The 12,843-nt window shown below is 32.5% G+C and overlaps 1 protein-coding gene across 1 annotated transcript; it reads left to right on the top strand.

Moving 5' to 3' along the window:
• The first annotated feature begins 22 nt into the window (after nt 1–22).
• On the top strand, nt 23–12,430 carry LOC127722135 (calmodulin-like protein 4). The gene is made up of 5 exons (XM_052228980.1): nt 23–89; nt 180–210; nt 3,340–3,474; nt 5,342–5,518; nt 10,736–12,430. The coding sequence occupies exons 1-5, from the start codon at nt 87–89 to the stop codon at nt 10,831–10,833; spliced, it is 444 nt and encodes a 147-aa protein (XP_052084940.1). The 5' UTR covers nt 23–86; the 3' UTR covers nt 10,834–12,430.
• Nucleotides 12,431–12,843: the final 413 nt, after the last annotated feature.

Genomic DNA, 12,843 nt, shown 5'->3' with positions numbered 1-12,843 from the left:
GTCTTCAAAACACAAATTTAACGTTTTGAGAGTATCTGGTATGAGGGGAGATAACTCTATGCGTGTAAACAAAAGTTGAGAAGAAAATGGTTTGTATCAATTAAAGCTGAGTAATCTTGTTTAACAATTGTTCTAATGATTAGAAAGTCAGCTACTAATTATTTGTTTCTATTTTTCAGGCACGATACTTCAGTCAGAGTGATATAGACAGTGAGTGTAATTATTTAATCTAATCATAACATGACTGGTCAAAAACAAGAAACCTGATTTATGACAAAGTCATTTATGACCACACCCACTTAGACAGAAACAAAACGTTTCGGCCATGGAGCCGGTTCGGTCTTGGTCGTTTCGGCCCTATACCACTTCGGCCATGTAATGCCATGTAATAAAAGTCATTTCGGCCAATCTAGATTATAGTGCTACAGGAACCCTTTTTCGATATTCAGATGCTGTTCAACAAGTTCTTTATGCATACTACATTTAGTAAAAATCCAAAAATTAACAATGACAATGAATGGGTTAAGGCAATGGTACCTAGTTTTACAAACAAAATATACTTTACAGTTGAAAGTTTTAAAAATTCTCGTCTTGAAACGACCAGTGTCTTATTTGTAACAGGATCTGCTTACCCTTCTGCCAAGTTCTGGAGCACCTGAGATCACCCGCAGTTTTTGGTGGGGTTCATGTTGCTCAGTCTTTTGTTTTCTTTGTTGTGTTTTGATTGTATAATTGTTTGTCTTTTTTTTTTTAGCCATGGCATTGTCAGTTTATTTTCGACTTATAAGTTTAAAAGACCTTTGATATCTTTTGCCTCTCTTTGACAAGCGAAAAATGCCATGTGACAGGAAATGTTTGTGGATATTTAAAAACAAATACAGAGACAGTTTTCTGCAAGCTGAAGCATACTGAATAAAATGCATGAATGGGGTTTCGATTTGACACTTTTAGAGGTCACATGTATGATAGGTGTTTTATGATATATCAGAACCATTGTCAGGACAACAACTAATACACTATTTTGTTCATTTTGTTTCTTTTTGCTTTTTGGTCGGTCCACCATAGGAGGCAACTGCCTACATTCCTTCACATAATTTAGGCCCTGGTCTTCACAAAATGACATACATGACATAGGCAAACAAAAAGGTGACAGTCTTTTTTTGAAACGATTTAATTAAATAACAATTTGATTTGTTTATTGTGAGACATATGCCTTTGTAAATCACTTAGACACTTGTGTAATCCAATTATCTATTTCAATATACACACGTACCTGTAGTGGAATCAATTATCTAATATAATATTTATTATTTAATCCAGTACAATTGTTATTATAATATTTTGAAACAAAACAATACATTAATTTTCTTCTTTCATATCAATTATTTTTTACTGATCATTCAGCATAACAGATGTGGGGGTATATATTTTGATCGAAACTTCAATCTACTGATAAAAAATAAGAAAATTTAGACCTTTACATGGCTCTGCTGACTGTGACATATTCTAAGTCGAATCATATATAAAGAAATATTTACTTGCCTCTTATTTTCTTATTCAAAACATTGATAGGCAAGGATATGAAGAAAAAAGGGCATAATGGACAGAAATGACCAAGGCTGAAGTAGTGTATGGTCGAAACAACATATGGCCGAAGGGGTTTATGGCTGAAACGTCTTGAAAGCCTTCAGACTACAATTGCATATTTCTCAGCTCACTATTTCATTTCAAATATTTTATTAGTGTTAATTTTCAAAGACTTCATACATATATATACTTTCACATAATAAGATGGAACATGTAGACAAAACATTTACATGTTGGTAAAAATAATTTACAAAGCAATAGGCCACTTCACGGTTATTTGTCCCCAAAACAATCCCGCCACAGCATAATGTAAAAATGCTATTAAATGTTCATTACCTACAGGTTAAAGATCAACATGATAGGACTCTAAATACAAAAAAAAAGGAGACATGATGGTATGATTGCCAATGAGATAACTCTTCACCAGAGACTAAATGATATAGAAGTTAACAACTATAGGTGACGGCCTCATTATTTACAAAACAATAAATGAAAAACAAATATGATGTACATCAACAAACAATAACCACTGAGTCACAGGTTCCTGACTTGGGACAGGCACTGTTCCATAGTTGATCATGATGATAAGATTATAGTTAAACAAAATCAACTTAATCAAGTTGGGTTCCTTAGATTTGTAGGAACATACATGTAATTTATTTTCTTTTCTTATCATGCTTATAGAAGTGCATAGCAAAGCATGAAAATAAGGCAAAGAAAATTAAAACAGAAAATAAACTTTTAATATTATTTTTTGGATAGGATTTACCTTTTATTTGATTATGAAAATTTAAAGAATTTAGTACCAAAAATTAATGTTTTTCACACTATACATTGCTATATAAACTTAATTATTACCATCAGAATTATGTTGAAAACAAAATACAGTTTTATTACTGCAAATAAGGAATATATATTACAACTTATTGATCTTGTACTAGCTGGTATCATTTTTTGTCTAGCCTTGACGGAGTCAAAAAGCGAGACATAGGTATGCTGTTTCCGGCGTTGGCGGCATCAACAATGTATCAGTTTGTGATTAGGTCTAGTTTATGGTGAACCACTAGTGGTAGGTCAATGATATTTGGTATGCAGTTGTTTTAGCAGTGTCACATCTCATTACCATACAGAGTATTTGGCCCTGCCCCCTCAGTCATGGTCTATTGACTTGAAACATTTGCTTAGTTTACATGTATTAGTTTGTGATTAGGTCAGTCCAAGGGGAACCATTAGTGGTAGGCCAATGTTAATTGGTATGCATTTGTATAAGCATTAGCAAACCTCAGTTCCATTGAGTTTGTGATTAGATCAGTTTAAAATGAACTGCTAATGCTAAATCAATGATAATTGGTATGCAAATTTATTTTCATTTGCAAGTCTCGTTTCCATGGAGATTATATAACCCCCACCCCCTCATCATGGTTCATTGACTTTGAAACTTTTACATAGCTAGTTTACAAGTTAATGTTTGTGTTTCGGTTTGTTTAAAGGGGACTTATGATAAGTCAATGGCATTTGGTATTCAGTTGTATTAGCATTGACACATCTCATTTCCATGGAGATTGTTTAGCCATTTACCTCAGTCATGGTTCATTGACTTCGAATATTTGCATAACTTACATGTTAAAGTATTGCTATTTTAATTTCAACATTTGCATTATCAAAATTACAAACAGGCGAGACATATCTCTGTATTAACAGTTTATGATATGATTTATCTTAATAATGTTTGTACTTTTTTGTTCTTTTCAGAGTTCAAGGAATGCTTCTTTTATCATGCTCGAAAGAGTATCAAAAATGAAGAAAACTTGTCAATTATAATGAGATCCCTTGGGTATAGTCCAACCAAAGAAGAAGTATCAAAGTATTTTACAAAATATGGCCCAGGTAATTAAATATGATAAAAGATGGCCCAGATACCAACACACAAATATGACACTGGTAACTACCTTCAAATAAATACAGCTCAAATACAAATGTTTTTGGTCCAGGTAACTGCATACAAATAAATGTGGCCAAGATAATTACATATTAGATGGATATGGCACATATAACTAAAACAGAAAAACACATAACTACATAGAGAACATGTGGCCAAGACTACTGCATTGTACACAAGAACGAACAGAAATGGCATGGTCAGACTTTTTAGTAACCTAACAAAAGCAAAACATTAAAAACTTGACATTATAAATAAATTGAATATTGCTAAAACTATATGAAAGCCATGACTAAAGAATTTAGACAAGTTATAAACAAATTATATATATATTTGTTAATAATAAGAATATATAGTTAATTGTCTCATTGGCATTCATTTCACATCTCCTTATTATACAGTAAAAGTGAACAATTATAATAAATATAAATTTCTTTTAAGCATCTTACATTCCTAGAAACTTTCAAAATACATTCAGCATGTGATTTGTTCTTAATTTAAATGAAACATTCACCCTAAATATTAAGTAATCAACAATCAATAAATATTTTAACTTTTGGAAAAAATTTTTTTTTATTAATAACTTCAAAGAAGGGTAAATATTTTTTTCTTGGTAAAAATTCCCATGTAATATATGTATACCTTCTTATAAGCAGGAGACGCTTTCCTTTTTGACACACCAATCCCTGCTCTTTTTGGAGTTCATTCATTTTTTTGTCATTCAATTTGCTCAGTTTTTCATTTTTTAAACCTCTAATTGTATCTTCTTAATGGATAAACATGATTAATCAATAAATTATTGTTGCCTCTATTTCATGAAACATTGGAAATATTTGACCTAATACATGTAGTGAAGTAAATATTTTCAATATTTTAAATATCCTTCAGATTTTCATAATAAACTATAATAGTTGTTAACTTGTAAGTCATTTGGTCTCTGGTGGAGAGTTGTCTCATTGGCAATCATAGTCGTTTTATTTTTTATGTCCCTGCCGTAGCAGAGGGGGCATTTAGTTTTACCCTTGTCTGTCTGTACGTACGATTGTACGTAGTCCAAAAATTTGTTTCTGTTCTCTAACTTTAGTTTGTCACAACCAAATGTTATGAAACTTATACATAATGCTTATTACCACAAAACACAGATCAGGTTTGAATTTTGGTGGCATCACTTTTACCGTTCTAGAGTTATGCCCCTTTACAAATGGAAAAATTGCAAAATTTTTCGTTTCCGTTCTCTAACTTTAGTTTGCCTCAACCAAATGTTTTGAAACTTATACACAATGCTTATTACCACAAAACACAGATCAAGTTCGAATTTTGGTGGCATCACTTTTACCGTTCTAGAGTTATGCCCCTTTACAAATGGAAAATTGCTGAATTTTTCGTTTCCGTTCTCAAACTTAAGTTTGCCTCAACTAAATGTTATGAAATGTATACACAATGCTTATTACCACAAAACTAAGAACAAGTACAAATTTGGGTAGCGTCACTTTTACAGTTCATGAGTTATGTCCCTGTTTAACGTTATATGCAAGCGGGGGCATCATCTGTGTCCCATGGACACATTCCCCATTTATCTGAAATATGTAATATTTGCCACTGGACCTTTTACAACCATCAGTCAATTGTACATGTCATATTGGGATGTGGATCGAGAGATACAAACTAGAGTTTAAAAATAGACTACATCTATGTATCCTTTCAGTAACACCGTATATACTTGCAACTACTACCAGTAATGGTAATTTTTTTTCTTCCAAACTTTATCATCAGAATATGATTGAATACATGTATTATACTTTTCTTTATTAACAGATATAGAATTTGCATCTTTCCTGGAATGTATGCATGACCACAAAGGAATAGAAAATCCAGAAAAAGAATTGATAAATGCCTTCAAAGCTCATGATACCCAGAGTAAAGGCTATGTTAATGCATCTGAAGTTAGACATATTTTAATGAATCTAGGGGAAAAATTAACTAGCCGAGAAGGTATGAAAGTATTGTTTAGATTCCATCATATTATGTAGCTTCTGTATTAAGAAATATAATGTTTACGTGATTGAAGTAGTGTGTGATTTTCAGATCTGCTATCATTTCTTGTGTTATGATACTTTTAATGTTTAATACGCCAACACTGAGCATGGATTTTGTTTTGTTACAAAATAATTCGGCTTTTATGTTAAGATCTAATTTGACATTTGGCAAAAAAGTTTATTATTTTAAGGGGAACTGTTGTTGTGATTTTCAGACCGGCGTGGTACCGGTAGTCACTCAGCATTTGTTGAAACTTTGAATTTTAATTATACCCTCTGAGCATGATTTTTTCTCAAGTGGATGTATACTGTTATTGACAAGTTCATGAAGTTCTGTAGGCTATAATGTTTTTGACTGTCCATCTGTCTGTCCGTCAGTCCTGTTCTAGTCATCGCAACTCCTCTGAAACCACATAACAGAATTTCATGAAACTTTATAGATAACAAGGACATACTATGTAGATGTGCATATCAACAGGAAATTATGATTTAAATTTTTTTCTAGGAGTAATGCCTATTTGAACTTAGAATTTCTGCCTAAAAGAGGGACGAAAGATACCAGAGGGAAAGTCAAACTCATAGATCGAAAACAAACTGACAATACCATGGCTAAAAAGACAAACAGACAAATAATAGTAGAGATGACCCAACACAGAAAACTAAAGACTAAGCAACACAAACCCCAACAAAAACTGGGGGTGATCTCAGGTGCTCCAGAAGGGTAAGCAGATCCTGCTCCACTACTTCAACAATTTGTCATCGCAACTCCTGTGAATCCACAGAACAGAATTTCATGAAACTTTGTAGATGATAAGAACATACCTTGAAGATTTGCATATTAACAGGAAATAATGATTAATTTTTATGCCCCCGCCGTAGCAGTGGGGGCATTAAGTTTTACCCTTGTCCGTCTGTACGTACTTACCTCTGTCTGTACGTCCCAAAATTGGTTTCTGTTCTCTAAGTTGAGTTTGCCTCAACGAAATGTTATGAAACTTATACACAATGCTTATTTTCACAAAACACAGATCAAGTTGAATTTTGGTGGCATCACTGTAACCGTTCTAGAGTTATGCCCCTTTATAAATGGAGAAATTGCAAATTTTTTAGTTTCCGTTCTCTAACTTAAGTTTGCCTCAACCAAATGTTATGAAACTTATACACAATGCTTATTACCACAAAACACAGATCAAGTTTAAATTTTGGTAGCGTCACTTTAACTGTTCTAGAGTTATGCCCCTTTATAAATGGAAAAATTGCAAAATGTTTAGTTTCCATTCTCTTACTTAAGTTTGCCTCAACCAAATGTTATGAAACTTATACACAATGCTTATTTCCTCAAAACACAGATTAAATTTGAATTTTGGTGGCGTCACTTTAACCGTTCTAGAGTTATGCCCCTTTATAAATGGAAAAATTGCAAAATTTTTATTTTCTTCTAAATATAAAGTAATTTTTATACGACCGCAAAAATTGAAAATTTTTTGGTCGTATATTGGTATGACGTTGGCGTCGTCGTCGTCGTCGTCGTCATCGTCTGGCGTCGTCCGGCGTCGTCCGATGACACATTGGTTTTCGCACTCTAACTTTAGTTTAAGTGAATGGATCTCCATGAAATTTTACCATAAGGTTCAATACCACGAAAGGAAGGTTGGGATTGATTTTGGGGGTTATGGTACCAACAGTTAAGGAATTAGGGGCCAAAAAGGGGCCAAAAATAAGCTTTTCTGTAACTTCCAGACAATAACTTGTGTGTAAGTGTATGGATCTCTCTGACATTGTACCACAAGGTTCCATATCACAAAGGGAAGGCTGTAATTGATTTTGGGGGTAATTGCCTCAAAATTTTAGGAATTAGGGGCCAAAAAAGGGGAAAAAACAAGCATTTTTCTAGTTTCATGACAATAACTTGTGTGTAAGTGTTTGGATATTTCTGAAATTGTACTACAAGGTTCCATATCACAAAGGGAAAGCTGGAATTGAGTTTGTGGGTAATTGCCCAAAACGTTTAGGAATAGGGGGCCAAAAAGGGGCCAAAAATAAGCATTTTTCTAGTTTCCAGACAATAACTTGTGTTCAAGTGTATGGATCTCTCTGAAATTGTACTGCAAGGTACCATACCACAAAGGGAAGGCTGGGATTGAGTTTGGGGGTGACGAATCATAAGGGGGTTCAAAAAATTTGGGGGGGGGGGGGGATTTTTTTTTTTTCTTTTTTTCCTTTTTTTTTTTCTTTTAAAATTTTCCATTTTAAGTTGGTTATTTCTGATTAATATTTAAAAGCAAATAATAATGATATGGTAGGAGATACACACCAAACAGGATGTGTAAATTATTATATAATAAGTATTGTGCAATAGCAAGAAATTTTCAATTGCATAGTATTGCACAATTGCAAGAAATCTTCAATTGCACAGTATTGCGCAATAGCAAGAAATCTTCAATTGCACAGTATTGCGCAATAGCAAGAAATATCCAATAGCACAATATTGCGCAATAGCAAGAAATTGTCAATTGTACAGTATTGCACAATAGCAAGAAATATTCAATTGCACAGTATTGTGCAAAAGAAGATACTTCGTATTAATTGCTTATTTCTTGATCAATTTCAATGGGGTTTTATTCTTGAATTCTTGGGGTTCTTTAATATGCTGAATCTAACCAAGTATTAAGTTTTTGGATTTTGGGCCCCGTTTTTAAATTGGTCCACATTGTGGTCCAAATGGTCCAAAATTTAACTTTGTTTGATTTCATCAAAAATTGAATTATTGGGGTTCTTTGATATGCTGAATCTAACCGTGTATTTAGATTCTTAATTTTTGGTTCCGTTTTCAAATTGGTCTACATTAAGGTCAAAAGGGTCCAAAATTAAACTTAGTTTGATTTTAACAAAAATTGAATTTTTTGGGTTCTTTGATATGCTGAATCTAAACATGTATTTAGATTTTTGATTATGGGCCCAGTTTTCAAGTTGGTCCAAATCGGGGTCCAAAATTAAACTTTGTTTGATTTCAAAAAAAATTGAATATATATGGGGTTCTTTGATATGCTGAATCTAACCATGTATTTAGATTTTTGATTTTTGGGCTCCGTTATCAACTTTGTCCACATTGAGGTCAAAAGGGTCCAAAATTAAACTTTGTTTGATTTCATCAAAAATTGAATTCTTGGGGTTCTTTGATATGCTGAATCTAAACATGTGTTTAGATTTTTGAGTATGGGCCCAGTTTTCAAGTTGGTCCAAGTTGGGGTCTAAAATTAAACTTTGTTTGATTTCAACAAAAATTGAATATATGGGGTTCTTTGATATGCTGAATCTTACCGTGTATTTAGATTTTTTATTTTGTGGGCCCGCTATCAAATTGGTTCATATTGAGGTCAAAAGGGTCCAAAATTAAACTTTGTTTGATTTCATCAAAAATTTAATTATTGGGGTTCTTTGATATGCCAAATCTAACCGTGTATTTAGATTTTTAATTTTGGGTCCCGTTTTTTAAATTGGTCTACATTAAGGTCCAAAGGGTCCAAAATTAAACTTAGTTTGATTTTAACAAAAATTGAATTCTTGGGGTACTTTGATATGCTGAATCTAAACATGTGTTTAGATTTTTGATTATGGGACCAGTTTTCAAGTTTGTCCAAGTTGGGGTCCAAAATTAAACTTTGTTTGATTTCAACAAAAATTGAATATATGGGGTTCTTTGATATGCTGAATCTAACCATGTATTTTGATTTTGGACATTGGACCATAATAGGTAAATTAAAAAAATTGAAGTTCTTAGACCACATTCTTTCTGTGTCAGAAACCTATGCTGTGTCAAATATTTAATCACAATCCAAATTCAGAGCTGTATCAAGCTTGAATGTTGTGTCCATACTTGCCCCAACTGGTCAGGGTTCGACCTCTGCGGTCGTATCAAGCTGCGCCCAGCGAAGCATTTTATTAAAATTGGAGTTATCTTCCTTTGTCCATGATTATAGTTGAATCAACTACAATAAGTGCTTTATACAATGCAATGTTTAATTTTGACTTCCACTGATAAAACACAGATCAAGTTGAATTTGGGTAGTGTCACTTTAACTATTATTGAGTTATGCCCCTTTATAAATCGAAAGATTGCAAATTTTTTAGTTTCCATTTTGTTACTTAAGTTTGCCCCAACCAAACATTATGAAACTTATACACAATATTCATTACCACAAAACTAAGATCAAGTACAAATATTTTGTTTCTGTTTTCTAACTTTAGTTTGCCTCAACCAAATGTTATGAAACTTATACACAATGCTTATTACTACAGAATACAGATTAAGTACGAAATTTGGTAGCGACGCTTTTATCATTCTTGAGTATGTCCGTTTGTGTAAACATAAAAATTGCTGAATTTTTCGTTTCCGTTCTCTAACTTTAGTTTGTCTCAACCAAATGTTATAAAACTTATACACAACCGTTCTAGAGTTTTACAAATAGAAAAATTGCTGAATTTTTTGTCTCTGTTCTCTACTTAAGTTAGCCTCAACCAAATGTTATGAGACTTACACACAATGCTTATTACCACAAAACTCAGATCATGTTCAAATTGGGTAGCATCACTTTTACCGTTCTTCAGTTATGTCCCTTTATAACTATATGATATGTAAGCGGGGGCATCATCTGTGTCCACATGCGGACACTATCCACATTTGTTTTTTTTCTAGAAGTTATGTCCCTTTGAACTTAGAATTTTGGCCTATATATACTACTGCAACAGGTTGTCATCGCAACTCAATTTTTATGCCCCACCTAGGGGCATTATGTTTTTCGGTCTGTTCGTCTGTCTGTCCCACTTCAGGTTAAAGTTTTTGGTCAAGGTAGTTTTTGATGAAGTTGAAGTCAAATCAACTTGAAACTTAGTACATATGTTCCCTATGATATGATCTTTCTAATTTTAATGCCAGATTAGAGTTTTGACCCCAATTTCACGGTCCACTGAACATAGAAAAGTGCGAGTGGGGCATCCGTGTACTATGGACACATTCTTGTTATCAGTTGGCTTTTGTCTGAGTTATAAGTCTTTGAACTTAGGAATCTGGTGATACTTTGTTTGCCCAGTGACAATGTTGGTGCTTTGGGTATGTGAGTGTGCTCACAAAGATTCTTTAATTATGTAATTTTTTTTTTGCTTATTTTTACAGTTGAAGCAATGTTAAGAGATGCAGGAACACAACCAGGAGGACAGATAAGATACAATGAATTTGTAAAGACATTGTTAACTCCTGTACCAGATTATTAAAACATTTATATGAGAGTCTCAAGTATGGCCACATCACAATGACTTTTAGTTCTTCAAATTACCATTCCACTGAAAAATCATGCAAAGTGACTCATGGGTGAAGATCATACACATTTTTATCTTTGTCAATTTAGATGTTTTGTTCAAAATGCAAAGTTCTTTTTAAATATCATCCATAATATTTATGTGTACCCATGTAAGAGAGATATAAATAAACATATGAAATGTCTAGAAAGGGTGATAACTCAAGAAGTACATTCCATTGTTACAGTAAATATAAAGTAAATTTTTCTTTTAGGATCAGGCAATAAGAATAAATATCCATGTCATGATGTACACCAATAATATAGTAAACTATCAAAATGTGTAGCCTTTTTTTCAGATAAAACACATTTCTCATAAATTGCATGACTAAATGGAAGGCTACTTAAAAGTTTTCTACCTATTAAAGTTTCTTATGGAAAATAAAATCACCTTTAAAAATGTATGGAATCTTGTCTCTCCCGTAAGACTTTTTTTTTTTATTTTAAAGAATCATTTTGTTCTTTTTTTCTGATTACAAATGAAATTCAAATCATGCATAATATCTTAGCATCGAATCTTCTCTTACCCTAGAATCTTAAAAATTATAATTTAAATTGATGTGGCCATACTTCCCCAGAATTATTACAAGATTTGTAAATTGCAAGCATTATTAGTACACAAAAATATTGTTTTTTTCATTTAGCATACCATCACATAATAAGAAAAACTCCCAATGTAAAATGAAAAAAGTTCAAAGATCATTTATACAGTTAACAAAGAACTTGGTTACAACTGTTTTTTGATACACTATATCACATTTTTATTATTGTAACATATCAGATATTGCTTGTATAATAAAGGCCATATGTAGACTGGTCTTAAAAAAGTTGTCTTTCATTTAATATGGTTGTGTAAAATTAAAATATGTATAACTGTAACTAAAATTGTTATTTCCGTACTAAATAAGTTTCACCATGGCAGCAACTGAGGGATATTTTTTGTAAGAAAAGGTTATCTGTTAGTCATTCCTCATAAGTAATGCTTTGTAAAATTTAATCAAATTCTTTATTTTAAGAGGATCAACAGTGGGAATTCTTTATTTCACCCTGCCAGGCATGAAATTTTAATTGATCATTTCCTATAACCCTTCAGGCTATCCTTCTTAAATAACCACCACAAATAAAATTTTAATAGATTTGCCTTTGGACCCCTTGACCACACTGTTAAACTTTTCTTTAATAGAAAGCCTTTCAATTCACATTTCAAAATCTAAAGGACGATGGGTATTTTCAACATTCATATCCCCAAAATAAAAAAAAAAACGTGACATCATTGGTTGAATTTACATTGTTAAGGACATTTTTAACCAATCATATCGTTCTGATGTACACTTTTGAAAATATTACCCAGAATGCTTAAGATCTTGAACCAGCAAACTATAAAGGGTGTTAAACCACACTCTATAAAATTAATTAATAATATGTACTTGTCAGTTGTGCTTATTGTTATGATATATGAATGTATATTTTATATTGATATATTTCTACAAAGAATAAAATGTTGACATATATAATTTGTCATAAATTGTCGCAACATTTTTTTAAACACACAAGGCCACATAACCTGTGTGAGATTTCTAAGCCTGTGGCATCAGTTTATTCCTGTTTATGGGAAATGAATGGTGTTACTGGGCACAATTGTATTAAACGCTTAGTCTAGAAGTCATAAGAGAGGTAACGCAGTACGTTGAACACATCTATGGGTGCATTTCATTTGCGCGCATTTGGGGATTCGATTTTTTTACGTCTGTGTGCATCTTTTTATTAGCTCACCTGGCCCAGGAACATATATATTGACGGGACTGGACACTACCTAATTATAGCCAATTTTATTGTCGGGTCATAGTTAATAAATTACACGAAATGGAAACGGACATGTGTAAAATACATACTCGCTTTTATCTTAATAATTTCTGATAATATCAAT

This window comes from Mytilus californianus, unplaced genomic scaffold, assembly GCF_021869535.1.
Source record: "Mytilus californianus isolate M0D057914Y unplaced genomic scaffold, xbMytCali1.0.p SCAF_12, whole genome shotgun sequence".
Classification (NCBI taxonomy): Eukaryota; Metazoa; Mollusca; class Bivalvia; order Mytilida; family Mytilidae; genus Mytilus; species Mytilus californianus.
This window is presented reverse-complemented; position numbering and strand designations above follow the sequence as displayed.

Bases quoted from the DNA above. Each gene is read 5' to 3' on its own strand.
- LOC127722135 (XM_052228980.1), top strand. The intron at 211-3,339 runs GTGAGTGTAATT...TGTTCTTTTCAG, and splicing joins CAGTCAGAGTGATATAGACA to AGTTCAAGGAATGCTTCTTT. The intron at 3,475-5,341 runs GTAATTAAATAT...CTTTATTAACAG, and splicing joins TTTTACAAAATATGGCCCAG to ATATAGAATTTGCATCTTTC.